Consider the following 23,920-nt stretch of genomic DNA (forward strand, 5'->3'; position numbering starts at 1 on the left):
GTATTTTTTTTTTTTTAATTTAAAAAAACAATATTCCAAGAGAACTTTGTTAAATAGTAGGTAATGGATGATATTTTTTCAAAAATATTTTATGGTTATCAGTTATTACTCTAGTAATACTAATGAAGTAATGAGAAAATTAAATAAAACAATTACTTTTTTTTAGAAAATTAGAGGACTGATGATCCTCAAGTTTATGGACTACATAAAACTTTTTAAATTGTTCACAGAAAATTTTGTTTTAAGAAATACAATCTATATCTAAGGATATAATAAAATTTTTTAATTATAATATTTATTCATAATATTTTATAAATAGAATTTTTTTCCTATATAATGAGGCTTTTTTTCCAATGAATGTTGTTGCTTTGTTAGTTTTTTTTTCCGAATACCATAAGAATATGTGCTACAAGCAATTAATACATGAAATAGGGGGAGGAAGAGCCATCCAGTGATCGCACTTTTTTATGCTCATATATATATTAAATATTAATTTTTTTAATTTTTTTTCTTCCTTTCGTTAATATTGGTTATTATTGTTAATAATTAAAAATATCTCTACACAAATTTTTTTTTTTAGACATAGTGGGTTTTTACTGTTTCTAGGATTCTTGTGAGTGGATATAAATGGGTTAGGATGAGAAGGGAGTCTTTTGAAAAATCGTTTGTCTAATACGTTTTAGTTTCTTCATGAATGATTTTAATTTTCAAGTTAGACTATCAGAGTGAAGAGTAAAATTAGAAATACAAGGAGGGGCGTTGATAATGGATTTTGTTTTGAACGGTTTGAACTTTGTTGAGATTGGATATTTTGGCATTGCCCCAGAGTTGGAGCCGTTGGAGGCTATGTGTCCACATCATGTGGCGTATTTAGCTTTTTGGAGCCCATAGGCTAAATTATTCTGGCGCTCCTATCCTTACCTCGTGGTAGGTACCAAGGAATCAACAATATTTGGTCTGAACCTTTCGTCCTTTCATGATACATTTTTGTATGCACATTTTTATTAAAATAATTTATATTAAATCTTTAAAACAAACAAATTTAAAAAAATACGTATTTCTGCAGGCCTAATAGTTTTCTTTACTTGTCAATACGATTCTTGTACAGTTGTCAGTTCCATAACAATGGAAAGTAAAAAATCAACATATATAATCATACTATAAACATAAATAATATCAATAGCAAAATCATATAAAAAAACCTTTAAATTTATTAAATCATTACCTTTTTTTAAGTGTTACAAATATTTTTAAAAACAAATAAAATTAAATATAATAAAATAAAAAATATAAATATAAAATTAATGTACTATAAACCTTAATTTATTAACAAAATTGGACCAAAAGTAAAAACAAAATAACATATTAAACACTAGAATATGTTTATGTAGATATAAATAATACAAGAATATACAAATCAAAAAGATTAATTTAAGCAATTTACAATATTTATAATACGTAAGCGCTGTAGAATATTTATAAAACTGTTTATAAATTATAAATTAGCTTGCTAGAAGCTTAAATAAAATAATGATTAGTTATACCTAATCGGCTTGACTTGGCTTGGCTTAGAATGTTAAGATATCCAGTTTTACACTACTCGTGTTCGTTGTCAACGTTAAAATGAATTTAAAATAATTAAAAGTTATACGTTTATTGAACATAACATTATAAATTGTTGCTAAAAATATACAATGACTTTCTGTTACAGTGGTTCAGAAGATTAGACACGGGTAGCAATTTAGTGGCAATAGGAAATAGCAGTTATATTTTTAGAAAACACATTCACATGAACCTGTTAAACGACTTGTCACATGTATCAATAATCAAAACATATTTTAATTTATAAAATATATTAAAATAATTTTTCCAAGTACCTATCTCTTGATTTCAAAAATAAGCCACCTCTCCAAAAAAGCTGCCCTAGGGCTCTAGAGTCTAGCCTCATAGCCTGTCCCTAAGTACGCCACTGAGACCACGTAGCACATTGGCTTAATTATTGCAAATGAGCAATTTGATATTTAATTTTAAATGTTTATTACTTTATTAGATATTTAGATAATATAATTTTAAGCAACCGAAAACGTGCATTTAAGGCCAGTTTTTTCCCCTTATATGTAGTTCCCAGGTGAAGCATCGGTCAATAACTACCCTAGGTAATTAACCAATTGAGAAGATGGGATAGGGATTCAGCTAAGAAAACTTCAGGACAGGGAGCAAGGCGAAGAGTAAATAAGTAAAGGTAATGTGTAGTGATTTTGATTGATTTACTTTAACTCGCAATTTATTGTAGTTTGTCATTAAGTTAAGGTATTATTGTTGAAGATTTTGGGAAGCAGAAATTGAGTCTTCATGTATCGCTTTAAATTATAATTGCCTTGTCACTCACAAACCCAATCACACACATATATATATATTGTATAGTATTGGTGTAAAAATGCCACCCCGAGAGACTCCTGCATTAATATTTGCAATGTTTGAAAATAAAAAACCAAACCTGACTTGGAAGTGCCAAGTGACGGCCGGTGAGATATATCAGCAAGTAATATGTTGGTGGAAGAAAATTTTTTAATTTATACAGTAGCCTTTCGTGCCAGACTCCGTCAAATGCTTTTGAATTTGTGATACACTGACACGCCAAGGAGCACACAGGAACAGTATTTTTTTTATTCAAGTGTAAAAGGAATCTAGGTCAAAATATCCAAATGTATCCGTTTTTTCGAAAATAAGTACATTACACTTTACTTTCTAATAAAATATAAATTACGTTAATAGTAATAATATCACAAAATATACTGCACACATATTAGTCAAATAATCAAATAATAGGTATAAAATAAAATGTAAAATAATTTGTTTTTATAAATACAGTATAAACACAATAAAATAAAATATTAAATAATTTTCTAAAAAAATAATTACATTGTTTTAGTTTGAAAACCAGATACTATTATTGATATTATAGTAATGTAGTATAGGTACAGGCGTACAGCCATTGAGCCACAGCTTATTATAGTCCGTATGGCCATAAAGGTACAATATTACAAAATCTAATAAATAATAATTAAATATTCCGATAAAATAAATAGTCACTCACGTCTCACACTTGTCGCCGTCTTGTCGATATTGTAAACGATAAGATACGTAATATTATAGCATGGCATCTCTTGAAATTTCCAGGTTGAATACAATTATTATTATTTATTATATATTATTACATTTTACCTTTATCGTAGGTGTGTGTATGTACCTATACAGCACGTCGATCTATGAGCTGAGCTGTCTGAGCTTGACGAGTTTTGTTAATATTATATATAATGTAATTAATATGTATATAATATATCAACAAAAATTAAAAGCTCAACTTATAGAATTTTATTTGGTTTGTCAATATGCTTGAAAATTATTTTATATTTTAAGTTTTAACTATACATTATTTCATATTATTTGAGCATTTGATCTAATTTTATTAGAAACAAACTAGAAAGTAAAGTGTAATGTACTTGTTTTCGGAAAAATGGGTAGGTACATATGAATATTTTGCAGAGTTGTATTGAGCCATTTTTTATTCTGTCACACACTCGCAGTTTTTAATATTTCATAATAAGAGTAGGAAATAACTGAAAATTAGTAATTAAGTTACAATCAAAACAAGAAATACAATTTTTAGCCAGAAGTATGTAATTTTCAATATTATATATACGGATCAGTAAAAATCTTATATTGTTAATAAGCCAATAATCAATTAATCATTTAATATTGTTACGCCCCCTAGCATCAGGCAGCTCCGTTATCCCAGCACTGCCATGTTTGAAACTGAATATAAAAATTATCCAGTATTATGTACTTTATTTTGTACAATTTTGTATAACCAAAATACAATTTTGTACACCTCCTCGAACACGAGAAAACGCGATTTCCCCGTGTCCGTGCTGAGGAATAAGTGCATACAACATATAGGTATATTAATAGTTATAATAATATAAAATACTAAATAGTAATATTTAAAGACTTATAGTCATTAAATTATAAACGAGCCAATGGTATTTATATAATATTATGATAGGTAAATATATAATTTAAAAACATGAAATTGAATTTAAAATTAAATAAAAGAATTGTATAATTAATTTTTTTTAAGAAAAACTAATTTTTTCAAAATTGTGGTCAGACAAATTTCTTGTAGTAGGACAATGAATGAACCCAGAAAATGAAAATAACCTTTCAACTGGAGTAGAAGAATAGAGATTTGTATTAAATTTTACAAGCGCCTCGCTCACCTTACCCTAGTTACGGCTAATATTTTGTCCTTGGATATTTTGACCAATTACCGTAAACAAGGTATAGTCGACTAACCCATGCAACTATAGTGTGTTGTATAATGAGAGGCACGAAAATCAAATTGAGTGTTAGGAAGAGTACGTTATTGGAGTAGTTGCAAGGAAAAAATTCTTTTTAGAATTAGTCTTTCAAATATTTTTGTAGAGGACAGAAGGGTTATAGTTCGATATGAGGAATTCATGGAAAATCAAAAAAAATATATTTATAAAATTGTATCAAATAAAACCAATACAAATTTATTTTCCAAGTTTTTATTTCAAATGTGTTGATTTGTTTTAGTGTCCACTCCACTGTATCCAGTGTCTAAAACGTAAGTGATGGATTTTGATTATGATTTACTAATGCATTTAAAACCAAATCGAATAATAACCTAAATAACCTTATGAATAATAAATAATACCGTAATCAATGACCACTGATCAGTCTCCTAACACCACAAACCATGAATTAGTGAATGTTGTTTTCCCATTATATTATAAGTTATAATTTATAACTTATGAACTGTAAGGTGTTATTATATAATTTATCGAACGGCTGACACGTACCATAATAGTTATTAATATTTATTTTTGTACGTACAAATTAAATAGTAGCTCTACTTACAACGGAGATGCGGCTATTTAATCAGTAATAGATCACGTGTATTAGTCATTAGTTAATAATTACCTATACCTATTTAACTTCCGTCTATTACCTAACACGATCATAACGCGGCTTTACTACCAATAATAATGGTGTAATGGATAATGATCGGTTACACTGTAGGCTGAGAGGTAGAGTGTAGCCATGTAGGTAAACACTTTCAGTTTAAATACGATATGAGCGATGTACCTATATATCCAATAATTGATTATAAATTTATAACACGCCTATAACTCATATAGTATGTTATTTATAAAATAATATACAGACCTAGATTAATGTATTTTTTACTTTTTTAATTTAAACTCATATACACGCATTAAAACGCATTAAAACGCCGAAAATATGAATAACTCAGTAGTTCGCTTCGGCAGCTTTTTATTTACACGCTCTTGCCACCGAACAATTGCACGTAGGTCTCTGTCACACTATCCAATCGATGATATTTTGTTCAACCTCAATGATGAACAAATTCAGGTAAAATATTTATTTTAAATCGGTCGACATTTTTATAAGTACCTATTAGAATTGATTGTAGAATATAGTCTAGTCTATAATCAATGTTAATAGCCAGTAATAGGTACTAATCTGACTAACCAAACTCAAAGGTAGGTACCACCGTATATTTTCAATAAAATACCTAATTATTAGTAATTAATAACTATAATATAATAATGTACAAATGTGCTTATAACGGTTATAACTATTGTCGTAAGTAGGTAGGTAAATATGAAATACCAATATTATATTAATAATTACTAAAAAATAAATTTAATTTTCTAAGGACCTCATTTCTTCGTAAAATATTGAATTTGTTATAATAATTAATAAATAAACGATAACTACATCTCTGTATAACAACATTATATAATTTTACAATACGTTTAGAAAAAACTAATAAGAATGCTTACTTACCTATTTACTTAAAATCAGTGTCGGTCTGGCTCATGACTGGGCCCCTGGTTAACTAATTTTGAATGGGCCCCCTACAAACTTAATTTCAACTTAAACGAAAAAAAATTTAACTGTCATTTTATAAAATATTTAAACTATTTTATACATAATTAATAAAATTAGGTCGTTTTTTTTTCAACGCCTTTGTCAATATAGATCTATTATTAATAGATTATTTAGACCACAATAATTACCATGTATATATGTTCAATTTTTACATATTTATTAGAGTTGTATCCGATTAGAATTTTAAACACATACATATTTTTTATTACGTTTACGATTGGCTAGGGGCCCCTAATATTGAAAAATATCTGGGTGGGCCAGACCGACACTGCTTAAAATACAATTATCTAGGTTCCTATCTACTATAATACTATGAAGTATGAGTCTTTAAATTTAAAAAGAATAAGGTAGGTAAATTTAATTGGTCTAAGTTTATTGCAATTTAAATTAATCTATAAGTGATTTTATCATAATAATATTATATAATTAATTACATAATAATAAGAACAGACAAAAACAATAGTGTAGGCACTATAGATACATAATTAACTCGATTTCTTACTAAGCTAGGTAACTTATAGCGATAGACGGAAATGAAGAGGACTAAGTCTTGACCTTCACCAAATATTTGTTAAATCTCCCTAAAATTGTAATGGATTTCCGCCATATAGGTAAAGCTAATTACGAATTCGCGTATTGTTGACATAATGACATTATATAAATACCAATATTTAATATTTAACTATTGGAATTTAGGGACAAGTAAATCCACGATAATTAATAAATGTAAATTAATTACAACTAGACAACATAATATATTGATTATTGAGATATATAATATATTAATGTATAAAGTATAACTATACTATATAAATATCTAATATTTATATAACTAAAAAATACAACTATTTTAAAACTATAAAATCAAAATACGAGATTGAAGAAATTACATTTAACTATTTTTGTTTATTTTCAGTTACGTAAAACCGTTTTTGATTATGCTCAGAGAGAGATAGCACCGAAAGCGGCTGAAATAGACAAGACTAACACGTTCAATGATCTAAGGGTAATTTATTACTTGAATTTATAAAATATAATATATTAATATACGTAATATATATTATTATCTATAATACATACCTATTTTGTAGAACTGAACATGTAATATAGGCAATAATATTTTTTCGTTGTGCTTATTCTCGCAAACGAGTACGTACACAATAACTATAATAAGATTATGATATATAGTATGCAAGTATGGAAGTATGGAACATTATTATAATAAATTCGCGTTGTTATTTTATTAAATATTTTTAAATGGGCATGGACCAATTGTATCTAAAACAAAATTTTTGTTCGGGTCAGTGTACCAATTGCGTTTGTATTTAAATTAATTAAGGCAATTTCAGACAGGGTTGTTATGTTTAAAACATTAGAAAAAACCCGTATTGATTTTGTTTTAAACGTTTAAAATACATGTTTTAAACATCAATAAAAAACGTGTGTTTAAAACAATATTTTTAGTAAATTGATAGGTGATTCTTATAATAATAATATTCAATACACAAAATATTTCTCAGTGTTGATCCATTTTGTGTGAATAATTTTTTTTTTGGCCGGGGTCCCCATCTATAACGATTATATATGACATATGGAATATGACAAATGTTCACTTGAACAATTTTTTTGACCCCCTCCCCCCCCAAGACAGAGAAAGCCCTGAGCTATAGCTTGTATAGCTTATATATATAAATTCGACACTGATTCCATGTTTAAGTTTTATGAATATAATAGTTTAAACTCGATATATATCGTATAATATATCTAAATCAAGTATAAAATATTTACATGTAAATATTCATGCATGAATACACGATCATTTATTATTGTCAAATTTTTGACAGAAATGTTGGCTGGAATTGGGATCGCTTGGTCTCCTAGGCATAACCATTCCGATAGAATACGAAGGTACTGGAGGCAGTTATACTGACCATGTCATTGCCATGGAAGAGATTACTAGAGCCAGCGGATCTGTGGGCCTGAGCTACGCAGCTAACACTAACTTGTGTATGAATCAGATTCGATTGAACGGTACCCACGAACAAAAGGCCAAATATTTACCACCGGTTTGTACCCACTACCCATTATTATACCATATACAAATATACAATTATTACATATTCTAAACATTAATCAAGAATTAATCATATCATATATTCATATACGTATATAACTATACACTCCGTATATTTGGATTATATAATTTAAAATGTTAATCAATATTTTTTGATTTAAATTAAAGTTATGCAAAGGCCAAGCTGTTGGAGCGCTGGCAATGTCTGAACACGGTTCGGGTTCTGACGTAGTTTCTATGAAGTTGAAAGCAGAACGAAAAGGATCTCATTATATTCTAAATGGTAGTAAATTTTGGATCACGAATGGACCAGACGCTGACGTGCTAGTGGTATACATTTTTATTAAATTATATTAAAAATTAGTATGAAAATATTGGTTTGTTAAATTCCCAAAAGGATTAAAACAAATTTTAACTTGTCATAATATTTGATATTTGTACATGTGTAAACACAAAACAATTTATAATAATCATTATTAATCGTAATTAAAAATTATATTTTATAGGTCTACGCTAGAACGAATCCAGATATTAAAAAACAGCATGGTATTACTGCGTTTATAATTGAGAAATCGTTTGAAGGGTTCACTACTGGCCCAAAACTCGATAAACTTGGTATGAGAGGTTCTAACACTTGTGAACTTATTTTCCAAGATTGCAAAGTACCTGGTAAGTATAGGGTCGTCGCCATCTCAAAGTTTATTGAGGGTTGGAGGCAAATTAATATGAAGGCCCATCGACTATCATAATACCATATAACAAAAAATATTTTTTACACTATTATATTAATTTAAATGTAGTTATTTTTATTTAATATAACATACCGGGGCACCAGGCACTGGTAATAAATAATATTTATTTTTATAAATCTATAAATTTAAAAATAAAACTATAAAAATTTACATTTTTTAAATCATTTTTGTTGTTCTTGAAATATCCTGTAACAACATTTTATTTTGGCAATAATTATTACAATAAATAAAATTATATATGCAGTGAACCACAAAATAATTAAAAATATGCATATAAATAATATAAAGCTAGAAATTAATATTTTATTACGTTTAGAAATTACGCTAAGAATATTATTATATAATAAATAATAATAATAATTGATTCACATTATTCAGTATTAGACGGTATCAGTGCCGTAACTACATTCCGTGGCGCCCTTGGCGAATTTTATTCTGGCGCTTACTTTTGTTTTATTTTATATGTATTTTGGTCGTAATTAAAAAAAAATTATAATTATCAACTAAAGATTATTTATGAATTAATAGGTACATTTATAATTAATTAAAAACTACTGTTTGTTTACATTTTTAATTACTGTTCGATAGGCCAATACGCCGGACTATTTAAAAATAGACTTTAATATGAACGATAATGTGGGTATTTTTCATATTATATATTCAAAAAAAAAAATTAAAATAAATGACATTATTTTTATAATTTTATACCACATAATATAAACTAGATTTATGATAATACAAAATAAAACGTTATATTATACAAATTAGCAAAAAATAGCATTATAAAATTTCATATTTGAAGTCCCTGGTGCATAAAACAAATTTATAGCTCACTCTGCTAATTTTATCTGTATCCTACTATCCTATAATAATTAGCAAATGCTATAAAATCCGAGCCCTGGTTATATAACTTTACATAAGTACGAGTAAAAGTATAAACTAATAAAATATATTTTGCTATAAAAGTAAATAGGTATACTATAATTTATAATCTGATCTTAAAACGTTTATTTAATAGTTCTAAAACTCTATTATAACAATATGTTGTAACTATTATCTTATCTACTTAATTTATAAATAATTTAAGCAAATATAATACATTATATTATCATCCTACCGCTACCGCATACCCATATACCTATTGTTTGCATCAACTGTACAAACTTTTATTTATGAATTTATTTTACTATACAATAGTAATAATATTATATAAGTACCTATAATCTTTATTTATTATATCTAACCTATTGTGCTAAACATTTAAATGGCGAACGAGAAGTGTTATTCATTTATTGTTATATAAAAACCTGTAAGGCTAAGTATACATAGGCGTAAATTTGCCTTGTTAGAAGGGGGGCTGCTAAAATTATAAACATAGAACAGGCCCGCGGAGGGTTTCGCCCCGTACCTCTACATATAAATTTTACAATTTTATTGTAACATTTATAATATAAGATGTATATAAAAACTTAAAAATTATTTACTTAACGGCATATAATACATAACTTTTTATCGTTGTCGTTATAAAATATTATAACGTATAGTTCAATTATTTTAATTTTATTATAAATTTACAATACAAAATTTATACATGAAGCTTAAATGTTTACATATAACACATATCTATCGGATATCCTGATTAGGAATTACGTTTTACATTTTATATAATTTTCTCTAATAAAATATAACCTTAAATTTCTTGAAAAATTTTAAAAAAATATAGTAGGGCTAAGCCCCCCCAATTTACGCCTATATAAGTATAGTATAGCTATAGGTAAGTTAACAGTAATAGAACTTAACTATAAACATACAAATATAAAATGGTACTTAATTGATAGAGAACAGTATCATACATTATATAGTTTTAAATAAACAGTATTAATAAAAATTTAACTATTACATATTACTTTTGAGTTTTGACGTACTTATATTTTATTATTTACAACTTTACAAGAATGTTCCTCCGGACTTGTCTCCGTCTTACAAATGTTAAATATATCGAATTTGAGTTCAGCGGAACCAGTTTTTTATTATTGGCTTAAATAGTTAAATATTAAAGCAAATTTACCTATTTCCAAATTAGAATATTAGAATTATGTAAAAACATTATCTGAATTCTCTATTTTTTTGATATTTTAATTTTAAAGTAAATTATGATTATACAAAATATTAAAATTTAAAAACCTATAGACTTAGTATTTATTATAGTCATTATTCATTAGTTAAGATCCCCGTATAAATATATAACTATGAATACCTACATAATATAATGAATCCAGATTCAATATTATATTAATTATCTGTTATATTTTTTTATTTTTCAGTTGAAAATGTTTTAGGCGAGGAAAATAAAGGTGTATACGTTTTAATGTCCGGACTAGACTTGGAACGAATGGTGCTTAGTGCCGGGCCTGTTGGGTATAAATTGAATTAAAATCACATATTTGTTATATTTTTGTTGTTGTTGACTGTTGAGTTATTGAGTCCTGGTGTACTTCTGCACTTTTTTCGTTTATTATATATACATTATGCATATATTATGTAGGGCTAGATCTAGAGGGGAGATGAACCGCGGAACTGGCCCCGGAAGTCTTAGTTGGAGGGCGTCAAATTATCAAATAGGTAACAGTGGTTAGCGGCATAATATAGGGGGGCTGAATTATGAGAGGGCACTAATTTTATACTTTTTCCCGGGTAAAAAATATACTAGATCCGGCCCTACATATAATATGTGTATGAATTATATTTTTTATTTTTTTAATGTCTAAAATTCTACATTTTAGATTAATGCAAGCGTGTATAGACCTGACATTTGATTACGTACATTCTAGAAAACAGTTTGATACTAAAATTGGAGAGTTTCAATTAATTCAGGTAGATACGTCTTCAATTAATGTTAAATATTAAAATAACCTAAACATATTTTCTTTATTGTTTATAATAAACAGGTAGGTATATATCGTATGATGTCAATATAGGTCAATTAATATAATATATTATAAAATTTATATCTACTTGATATTTATATTTTTTTTTAATTTCAGGCTAAAATCGCCGATATGTATACAATATTGAGTGCTACTAGGAATTATCTGTACAATGTAAGTAGAGCTTGCGATAAAGGTCACATTTGCAGCAAAGACTGTGCTGGAGTGATCCTTTTTTCTGCTGAAAATTCGGTTAAAATGGCATTGGACACCATACAATGTTTAGGTAAATATCATACTTTTACTTTCGCTAAGTTAATTCGTTATGTATTTTTTTGTACTGAATTAATAGGTGGAAATGGGTTTATAAACGATTATGCGTCAGGCAGACTTTTGAGAGATGCCAAATTATATGAAATTGGCGCAGGTACCAGCGAAATCAGAAGACTAATTATTGGTAGATCACTAAACAAAGAATATTCTTAAAACTTGTTGTTAATTTTATTAATTGTTATTGATTAAATACTATCTTAACAGATCATATATTTATCACGTTATAATTGTTTTTTTTTGTGTATGTTATAAATTAATATAATTATTATGATTGTTTTATAATCTTAAACACACATTGTAGGTATCTAGCTACAGCTAATGCTGTTATATATTATAAGAACATTTGTATGATTTTGATTTAATTGTTTATATATGTGCAAATTGTATTATAAGTTATAATATAAATTAAATATATATTATTTATACACAACTACAGTATATTTTATTATTATTCTAGGTACCTACATACCTAATAATTACCTATTATTAATATAAGTTATATATTATTGTATATTTACAGTATCTACCTAGACGTATTCTTTTCACATTTCAATTATTTGCAAGTTTTCTATGATACATAATTATAGATATTATTTTTAAAACATGAAACTTTCAACAAAGCGGGATGCTAATATAATTTAATTTTACACATCCATTAGACTCATTAGCAAAAATAAAAAGTTATGAGGTAAAATTGGCAAAATATGCACAATATATTATATAAATATATAATGGATTTAATTAAAATTAAATATAAATTATCAAATAGGAATGTATATTTTATTCTTTGATTATTCATATTTTTATTGGGGGGAGAGGTAATGGTAAATCTTGCACTGAATCATATTATGCAAAATAGTATGACATAATATACATATACTAATATATTATAACTAAATATAATATATTTGGTTGGTTAAAGAACTAGATGACTATTTTTTCTCTTATAAAATACACATTAACAAAACATTTAGAAATAAAATATATATTTAAATTAAAATTAAAATGTTTAACAATGGTAACACATAAATTAAGCCATTAGTATCAATTTTGTAATTAATAGCCATAGAATAATATTAGAAAATCCTTTTTAAAAACAACTAATTTATATAATATAATATATCTAAGACTAATAGTAAATATGAATAGGAGTGTACACTTTGGTTCTTTAATTGTTCATTACAATAAATAGAAATTATAATTTATACAATTAAGTAATTGTTATTCACTTTAGTAATTTTAGTTCTATGGCTGTAATTAAACTATCAAAATTAAATTTACTACTGTCATATTTCAAATATTTTTGTTTTTAAAATTATTATTATAATATATATAATAGTATAGCATAACAATAATAAAAAGCTATTCTATATACTACCAATATATTGTTCAACGCACCGAAATAATAATAAATACAATAACAAAAAAAAATTAAAATAATTCACACACATAGAAGTAAAGAAATTTAAAAAGGAATGGAGGGATTGTTAGTTAATTAAAATAGGAATGTCCACCGTCCACTATGGACAAATATAAATAAATAAAATTTTGTTCAAAGTTTGTTCAATGATTTGTAATAGCTGGCCAGTACTTCCCAGGCTGAAGACGCCATGAACCCAGCAGGTGGTTCAATGCCATCTTTGGCTAGACCTTAAAATACAATTGGGTTGTATAAAAATTTCTGGGTGAGATTAGAACGGTTTAAATGTTTACGACAAAAATATATACCTCTCATTTTCGTGCCAGAAATGAAATTGAAATCATTGTGTCGTGCAGAATCATAAAAGTCCATGGCTTTTTTTGTTTTGTCATAGGCTGCTACACGAAAGGGAATAATTTCCAAGTCTGACAGACCTGGTGCCATAGTCAACACACGAGCACCATGAGTGGGATCAAATAAATCACCTGATATGTTAGAATCTGGATGTGGAACTCCTGCTGGATCCCTACCTACAATGTAAAAGTTTGCTCCTGCGGACATGCGAGCTTTTGCATGCCATTGCACCTAAAAATAAAATTTTAAAATATATTTTCCAACATACCTATATAATTATAGTAAATATAATATTTTATAACAAAACAAAGTTAATAAAAAAAATATTTAGTTAAAAAAGAAATCATATATTTTATGTTTAAGAAATTATACCTCTGTAGGCCCAGCATAATTCATAGGTGCTGGAAAAATAGCCAAAACAGTAGCTTCTGGATCTAAAATTCCATCTCTAAGTACAGCTTTGTGTTGAAGAATTCTCACATGAAGTGGAACATCATCATCTTTTGTCCAGCCACCAAGAGGATGTAACAGTAAAACCGGTTTTTTGTATCCGCGTTCCAGAAGTTTTTTCTTAGTGTCCTAATTAATCATTTAATACATTAAATATAGTAATTGATAAATAAGTCATAGTACATACCTGCATTAATAGTGCATGGCCATTATGTATTGGGTTTCGAAGTTGGAAAGCAAATATTGCATCTGCTTTCATTTCTCTCCATTTAGCACGGAGTTCATTTGGTGTGAAACGAATATCATCCAAACCATCATTCCACAAGATTCTTTCTATAACGTCTAAGTTACCACCAACCAACCAATCACCACTTTCATAAATTGTCTAAAAAATAAAAATTTAAATTAAATATCAAATATCAATTTGATTAAAAGCACTTAAAAATAATTTACTTTTATGTAAGGATGATTGGGATGCGATGTTCCAAATTGACGACATACTCGTTCTTCTTTACGGTGGGGATAGAATGATGGTTTACGAAGTATTGCTATCGGTTTTGAATTATACCATAAAGCAATTTCTTCACAGCCAAACAATTGTTCCTTTTTATCAGTGGATATGGGCAAAACAATAGGTATAGATTGATTAACATCTTCGCTAAAACTATTGAAATGCAAAGTCTGAAAATAGTAATAATAGTCTATAAGTAAAAATTCTTTAATGTTTTATAGTCTTATAGGAAAATTGTTATTGTATACTTGTAAATATTCTTCTTCGTTCATGAAACCACCAAGTGGAGCTGCCCAGCCTTCAGCCAATACTTGTACCCATTGTGTGTCTATCTTTCCAATATCAAGCCGAGGAAGTAATAGTGCTTCAGATTTAGTTTTTTCAATTGCATTTTCTGGGACAAATAGTTCAGGTACGCGGTCAATATCACGGTTCATTTGGAGGGGAATTATTTCCTAAAAAGAAAAAAATTTAAAATTAAAACAAACAAACAAGCAATAGGGTTTTAGTATTATTTTTAAGATGTTGTATATTCTAAATTCTTAATAATATAATATCTAATAAATTAATCAATTTATCATAATACCTTTCATTTTATTTCTATATTTCTTTTTAATCTAATATAATAAGGTGGGATAATACATCTCTTACAAATTCCATTTAATGTTTATAACAGTATCATTACTTTAATATTATAGCAAATGAAATCATATTCTAATAAATTTTCATTGGTGAATTTAATTTAAAAAAAATAAATAAGATACAATTTATTTTATATACATATTACATAGTGTGTTTATACAGTTTATTGTCTCATGTATGAGTTAAAATCCAAATATTAAATTAGTTTCTTTCTAAGACAACTTAGATATTTTGAATGTACCATTTTAAAATACAAATAAGACGCATGTTTAATGGTATTCTCAGGATTAACGATTCAAGGGTTTTACCGCCCAAAGGCTATAATGATTAGTCACAAATCTACATATTGATATTTTACTCCAAAAAGTGTTTTGTAAAAAAAGGTATTATATACTTTAAAAATTATCATTAATAAATTAAAATTATATTTACTAAAAAAATAATAAAATATTACATATTATAATATATTCATTCTCTTCATATTATTGTCTTAAATTATGATTTTGATTTTGCAGTTTTCAATAATATTGCCATAAGATAACTGATTTGTTAATTCATTTTTAATACTTTCAATGTAAAATAATAAATATATTAACTATATAGTTTAAATAAATATAAGATAATAATAATTGACCTGTTGTCAATTATTGGAAATTTTCTCCACATCATATGGAAAAAATACCAGTTATAAATTTAAATTCAGATACAGATTCTAGTATTCCTTTACAGGCTGCAACTAACCATGAATGCATGAATAATGTAATATATATATATATATATATAACTACGACTGCAGTTTATTTTGAACACTTAATATTGATATTGTTTCATAATATCATAATACATTCAAATTATTTGTACTTGTGTTTTTAAAATAATGTTTCAACGTCAAAATAATATTTTGTGTTACACTATAAATTTTATGTTTTTTGTTACCGTCTTACAAAATTTGCTGGCATAGTCTATAGCCTAAACAGCCTAAGCGATTATATGGTCTTGGTTATTGTGTACATGACTGATTCTTCAAGACTTTATAACAGTTAAAACTTTATTACTATGTATATAATAAATAATAATATCATATATTATTATATATAACATAATAACTCACATTTTCTTCAAGCATTTGTACTACTTGCATAGTACTCTCTTCTATGGATAAATGAACTGTTTTAAGAACTAATTCTGGGGAATCTGGTTTTTCATAGACCTGGTCAACTCCAGTAAATCCTAAAAATTAAAAAAAAATTAAAATGGTTTTACTTCTTAAATTACTTATTTAAGTACAACTTATTATAATTTCTATTAAAATAATGAGTCTTTCACTAAATTGTTAGTGATTACTGATTATAGTATACCTAAAACAATATAATGTATAAATAATAGCCCATTTTATATAAAATAAATAAATAACATATAATAATTAAGTACTAAAATACTAAGTAGCCTACATACAAATTATACATAGAATTTTATGTGTTTAAAAAAATAAAATAAATAGATTACCTTTAATATGACCAGCTCTGGCCTTTTTATAAAGACCTTTGACATCACGTTCTTCGCACACACTTAAAGGTGCATCGACAAACACCTCGAAAAATGGTAAATCAGCATCTTTATGTATCTTTCTGGCCATTTCTCTGTCCTACATCATGACAAAAACACCGTTTGTCAAAACCACCTGTTGTAATATTTGTAGGTACTTTGGTTTTACACCAGCCGCTCACTTGTTGGAATGGAGACACAAAACTGCACAATGTAACAACACCACTGTCCGCGAACAATTTGGCCACTTCAGCCACGCGCCTGATGTTCTCCTCTCGATCGGCGGGGCTAAATCCCAGATCTCTGTTTAAGCCCGTTCGCATATTGTCGCCGTCCAATCCGTAAGCTGGTATTCCTCTGGCCACCAAATACGCTTCCAATTCGAAGGACACGGACGTCTTGCCGGCACCGGATAATCCTAAATAATATTTGATTTTATTGACGTTATATATGAAAAACAAAAAAAAAAAAAAAATGATTTACATAAACGTTTAATAACTGTACTAACCTGTAAACCAAACGGTACAACCACGGAATCCCCGCACGTTGCCAAGGACTTGTCCACGTTTATCACGAGAAACGTGATGTTTCTGAACGGTGACATTGGTCGCTACCTGAAAATTTATTTTGTCTTTTGTATTAAAAAAAAATATCATAGTTTTCAATAATAATATAATATAATTTTTTTTTTCAATAATAATAATAATAATAATTTTAATATGTAGTTATCAAGTTGTTAATCACATATAAAATACATAAAGTACAGCGATTTGCAAATGCCTCCGCATGGAAGCTATGCATGGAAACAATCCTAAAACAATTTTAGCTCAGGAAATATTGCTGCAAATAAATAGCTTTTACAACCAGACTAAATGTTTCTATCTTTCTAGCTAATGTAATAACCATTAATAGCATAATAATATAATATGCTTTCTTCGTTTTACTAACGTGCACCGAAACAAATTCGAGTTCAGCAGAATTTTATGCTGTATGCTTTAACCCGCACGTGTTGTCTTTGACTTACTAACGTACATCATAAAAAATTTACATTCAGCAGAACACATTTTGTTATGTTAGCTTTAATACTTTAATATTAGAGTAAATTTACCTATTATCAAATTTAAAGGTCAGAATATTATCTAGAAAATGACATATACTTTTAATGATATTATCATTTTAAAGTAAGTTATGAACATTTTAAAGTTGTAATATTTTACATAGCTATAACTCACTTAAAAATGATAATATCAATAAAAGCATATGTAATTTTCTAGATTATTCTGACCTTTAAATTTGATAATAGGTAAATTTACTCTAATATTAAAGCTAAAATCACAAAGTTTGTTTTGCTGAACACAAATTTGCTATGACATGATGTACATAGTACATGTATGTTAGTAAGACAGAGAGAACACATGCAGGTATAACGTCCTCTTAATAGTAGGGTAAATTTACTTACTATACAATTTAAAATATGTAAGGCATCGCATAGACTTTTATTGATATTTTAATTTAATTTTTTTTTTTTCGTATGGCGTTTGAGAGTAGGACCAAAGGCCTAATCCGGATGTATATTTGGCAGAATTTCTAGTTGGGCACCCGTAGGTTTCTGCTATACCCGAATTTTAAATTGAATTATAGCTATGCAAAATAAGACTTTAATTCTCATAACTGACCTTAAAATTAAAATATCAATATCAAGCCTATATAATGTCATAGATATTATTCTAACTTTTAAGGTTGATAATAAGTCAATTGACTAATATTAAAGCTAACAGTATAAAATGGATTCTGCTTTACGCAAATTTTCTATATTGAACGTTCGTAAGACGAAGACAAAACATTCATGTATGAGGTCCCCTTTATGCTTTAAATACTTAATGCAAAAAAACAACTAGCTAAATACAAACATTTACAATATAAATGATTAAAAGTTGCTCAATAATTTTATTTTATGAATAGATAAAAACATAATTTCTCTCTAAATATAACTAATATAGCCATATAGATTATAGGTAGCTACATAAAAATTGATAGGTAACACTGTAACAGAAATTTAAATTGTAAATTATTTATAAAAAATGGTAATAACTAATAAATAGGTATATATTTATGTCTATCCTTTGAATCATTGTATAGGCTGATTAAGTTATTAATTTAGATCATCAAAAAAATAATTTTTTTCCTTAATCGTTTGATACAATTTTTAGTATTTAAGTTTTAAATAATTTGTTTGTTACTATAATACTGAACAATTTTTGTTTTTAAATAAACTTTTTATGATTTTATTTTTATGTAATATATTTTTAGTTTGGTCTTTGGTATGATTATTGATTAAATATACATATATATATATATATATATCCGGAGACATAAAATAAATGGTTAGGTAAGTACTTAACAAAGAAGTAAGTTGAGACTTAAAAAAACTCAAACACGTAATAAGTACTAGGTAGGTACGTCTTGAGAAATAGTTTACTCTGACGTACCTAACCAATATAATATTTTTTATTATATGCAAACATTTAAGTAATAATGAAAATGGTTTTATTATTATTTCTAATTTCAAAAAATACATACATATATTTTTTAATTTTTATCGTTTTTTGATTTTCATTAATAGGACCATTGGTAATAAATACTTTTTTATAAATTATAATCAATGATAGGGCGTTACGTCATTACACCCGCATGTATCAGTCTTACATACGCACAAGACGGAAAATTATTATTATTATCTATGTTCAGAATAATCCATTTTAATTTGAAAATAAGAATATCACAGATTTTTTTTAATTTTGAAGCAATATACTATATTAAAATGCTCATAACTTGTTTCAAAATTAAAATAACAAAGAAAGCCTATATGAGGTTTTATTCTTACTTTTAAATTTTATTATAGATAAATGCGTTTTATTATTAAAAATTACAAATTAAAATCAATTATTCTTAGTCTAAAATTTATCATATTGACATGTTTTACGTATCTATAAGATGGAGATAATAAATACGGGTATAACGTATTCTTAATTAAAAACAATTTTAATCTTTGGTATATATATATATATATACATATAATATAATATTATATAAATAAATAATACTTATAGCTCTAAAAAGTAAACATAAGTTGATAATAATACACACACAAAGATTTAAATTTTTTTTTTATTATTTAAAATTGACAATTATCCACTTATTATACACGTTTCTACACTGTGTAAAAGTAACATTTATGAACACAGTGGAATTTTATAATATGGAAGTACAAGATAAATAATAGCCACAAGGAAATTAACCAACATTTTAATATTAAACATTATTATATTATCAGTGACGTATTTAGGGGGGGCTTGGGCCCCGGGCAGTAAATTTTAAATTTTGGAGAGCATTTTGATATAATACGATAAATACGGTACGCGTTTATTTTTTCTTATCTTGGGCGCAAAATTCCTAAATACATCTCTGTATATTATATAACACATCCTATAACTAATACATTGCATTATAATATATATTTTTAATACGAAAGTGTTCACAACATATTTTTGTTTATATAAAAACATGCACATGATTATGAGATACTTTTGATGATGATACGGAAGTGTTATTACGAAACTATTCATTAGGACAGGAAGCAAATCCGGCCTAATGACTGTACTACGAAACTCGTATATTAAGCTACTTTCTCCGGTGAAAGCCAATTATGACCTTCAATCATATAATTGTTTTACAAAAATATTACTTAAATATTGGTACCAAATTAAAATATTGTTTTTAAATACGCAATTTAACTATTAGAAAATTTACAGGGAAATAACATAAACATAACATATACTTATCTATAGTTTTATAACATTATAGCGATACTATAAAACGTTAATTTATAATGCTCGACTAGCTATTTAAGTTAAAATATGTATTATGTTTATTGTGTAATCGTTTTCGACTTGAGTATTAACTATTAAATCGTTTATCGTTATTAAAAAAATAATAAATATTTTGTTTAATATAATTTGTTTAGTTTTATTGTAGATTTATTATGGGCTAGGTATATAAAAAGCCTGTAAAATAAAAACGATCGAATAAAAATATAAAGTAAATAAGTAATACATTTTATATCGTTAAAATATTTTAATTTTTAAGCATAAATAAAGTCTAAGCGTTTAGTAATTCGATCAAACATTTAAGGAGACAATGTAATTTCATAGTATAGCTTTACGGAAGTCTATATAATAAATATATAGACTACGATCACACTAAAAATGTATTAATTTTTATTTGAAAATTAAGCATGTACCTACTTAATATAAGTTAAGGTAATAATTTTGAGCTAATTTAGCTAATTTATAGAAATAATAAAATAATGAATATTAAAAAAAAATAATGTAAAAACTGTACATTTAGGTATAAGTAATTTACTAATTAATGCAAATAAAACTATACATTTGTAAATACAAAATGTTTAGTAAAGATAATGCATAATATACATACACTTCTGCTTGGACCACGAACCGCTTTGGTCCTTGTGTTAACTGACATTTTTAATTAAAAATAATAAAGTCTTTATGAACAAAAACCAATTTATAATTTATAAGTAAACGTGAAAAAAAGTAAAGTTACCAGTTACAAAATAAAATAATATTAAAAATAAGAGAGCAAGTTATTTGGTTGTCAGCTCAACGAGCGTGATTTTCCAATTGATCAGAAAAAGACCGGAACACTAGGATATCTAACGGATTGCTGAGAACCCCCTCTATACGCTGACCTCCATCGTCCAATTATGATCTCGTGCGAAAAATGTTGCTTTCGCCTCCGCAAGTACAGAAACCAATGACAATTTAAAGAATTTTTTTGTGGATATAACTTGTCGTTAAGTATTTGAATAATTCCAAAAAATATTCAAATTGTTATCAATAATACCTAGTTTATACAAACTAATACTAAATACATATACTTTGTAAATGTATGTTGCATAACTAAATGAGATGCTTATCCTAGCTAATCAGTTATCACTTTTTTTATGTTTAGTACTAAAGTTAACCAAATATTAAAGATGTTTTAAACTTATTTATCAGGACCAAACAATTTAATATTAATGAATTCATCATGAACCATCAATTTAAATTGGACATTTTTCTAGGATATAAACGATCTTTCTAAACTTACTATAGTCACCTACATGTCTATAATATATAGAAATATTGTACCAAACTAATGGTTTGGTTATAATAGTTTTTTTTATTTATTTTATGAAAATTATATTGCTTGAGATGATACTGAATAATGAATAAAATAATTTAATATTTGTGAGTTAACGTGTATTAATATTAACTGTATAATTCTCTTGTTAACTTTCTACAAACATAGTCGTAGAAAATTTAACATGTTACGCATGTTTGCAACCTAGTATATAATACGAATTGGCGAAAACTTGATAGTTAATCTATGAAGTATATTAGATAATACATGTATTATAATTATTAATTATACAATATATTAATGCAGCACTTTTTATAATATCTATAATAGGTATCATAATTATTATTTATAATTAATAATTAGTCTCTATGAAAATTTAAAAAAAGGAATAGCATTATAAATGTTTTAATTAATATCAATAATAATAATATGTATCACCAAACTCTATAGCGATGGTAATTTTAAACAATTGGTTTGCTAGTATGAATATTAATGGAAAATAATAAAAATAAGAAAAACAACGTAGTAATAACCGGAATATGTCGTTTATACTACCAGACTATAATTTCCTGTCTTAATGGTATTTGCGATGAATGATGAAAGATGAGCATCATCTATTAATTTATTATATATATATTAATATATTATTCTCTATTAATAATATTCAAGGCCAAACTCTAAAATTCATACTACAGCATCCAGTGTGTAGATGAAAATGTCAAATAATTTTAATACCTAGGTAATAGGTACAGGAGTACAGACGCATACAATCAGAATTTGACTAATTTATTACCCAATTATGATTATGATAATGATCACATCAATAATTCAGTAAATAAGATTTAACAACTGAAAGTCTTTATTAGTCATAAATAAAGTATTTAAACCTTAACTGTTTTGTAATTGTAGTTGTTTAAACAGAGGTTGGTTTAAGCGCTCGATTTTTAATTCTTTAAGTTCCAACTAGGTACCTAAGTATTTTTTAATTATTAATAATATAGGTTATACTAATTTATAATAAAGTCTGATTATTCTTGATTATCAAGTATGATTATACATTATTATAATGTTATTATTTGTATAGCTGAAAGGAAATTAAATATCAACAATAAAAGGATACAATAACAAGGAAATCTAATCAAATTAAAAATGCTATAGCTATAAAACCAATGATTAGATAAGTATAATATACTAATATTGAGTATATCAAGGGCGGCTCCAGACTTGGTTGGGGGTGGGCTAAGTCATAATACTTATACTATAGATGATAGGTACATACTCTTAATTACATACTTGTATGTGTTCATAATAGCCAATGGTATATATAATTTTGTTTTGAACAATATATAATATTTTAGGAATAACAGCTTTGGGGGAGGGGGCTAGGCCAACCCTAGATCCATCCTCGTATATATCACCTATAATCTAACTTATTCTTTGAAGTGATATAATAGTTACATAAGAAGCCAACACGTCAGCTTACATTTGCAGATCAACAACACATTATTACAACATTTTGAAGTAAACTAACAGTAGATTAATTATGTATACGTATTAATGTATTTATATTGGTTAAGAACGATACCATTCCAAGAAAAAAATGTTTAACATACATAAGTATATTATATTAGCGATAATAGATAAAAATACAACAAACATTTATTATAGAATGTTCCAGAGTTCCAATGATGTACGAAAATGATTAGT

General features: G+C 26.5%; 2 protein-coding genes across 2 annotated transcripts; one reads left to right on the plus strand and one right to left on the minus strand.

Moving 5' to 3' along the window:
- The first annotated feature begins 5,086 nt into the window (after positions 1-5,086).
- LOC132922144 (isovaleryl-CoA dehydrogenase, mitochondrial) lies at positions 5,087-12,520 on the plus strand. The gene is made up of 9 exons (XM_060985496.1): positions 5,087-5,460; positions 6,920-7,009; positions 7,848-8,069; positions 8,246-8,407; positions 8,584-8,746; positions 11,154-11,247; positions 11,613-11,703; positions 11,874-12,042; positions 12,109-12,520. Exons 1-9 carry the CDS (start codon positions 5,329-5,331, stop codon positions 12,240-12,242), a joined length of 1,257 nt encoding a protein of 418 aa, XP_060841479.1. The 5' UTR covers positions 5,087-5,328; the 3' UTR covers positions 12,243-12,520.
- A 538-nt stretch (positions 12,521-13,058) lies between these two features.
- LOC132921016 (bifunctional 3'-phosphoadenosine 5'-phosphosulfate synthase) lies at positions 13,059-21,726 on the minus strand. The gene is made up of 11 exons (XM_060983814.1): positions 21,506-21,726; positions 17,520-17,625; positions 17,194-17,429; positions 16,973-17,111; positions 16,578-16,696; positions 15,073-15,279; positions 14,767-14,994; positions 14,501-14,698; positions 14,236-14,442; positions 13,818-14,094; positions 13,059-13,739 (listed from the first exon to the last, which is right to left on the minus strand). The coding sequence occupies exons 1-11, from the start codon at positions 21,551-21,553 to the stop codon at positions 13,642-13,644; spliced, it is 1,863 nt and encodes a 620-aa protein (XP_060839797.1). The 5' UTR covers positions 21,554-21,726; the 3' UTR covers positions 13,059-13,641.
- Positions 21,727-23,920: the final 2,194 nt, after the last annotated feature.

Source organism: Rhopalosiphum padi, chromosome 2 (assembly GCF_020882245.1).
Source record: "Rhopalosiphum padi isolate XX-2018 chromosome 2, ASM2088224v1, whole genome shotgun sequence".
In the NCBI taxonomy this organism is placed as follows: domain Eukaryota; kingdom Metazoa; phylum Arthropoda; class Insecta; order Hemiptera; family Aphididae; genus Rhopalosiphum; species Rhopalosiphum padi.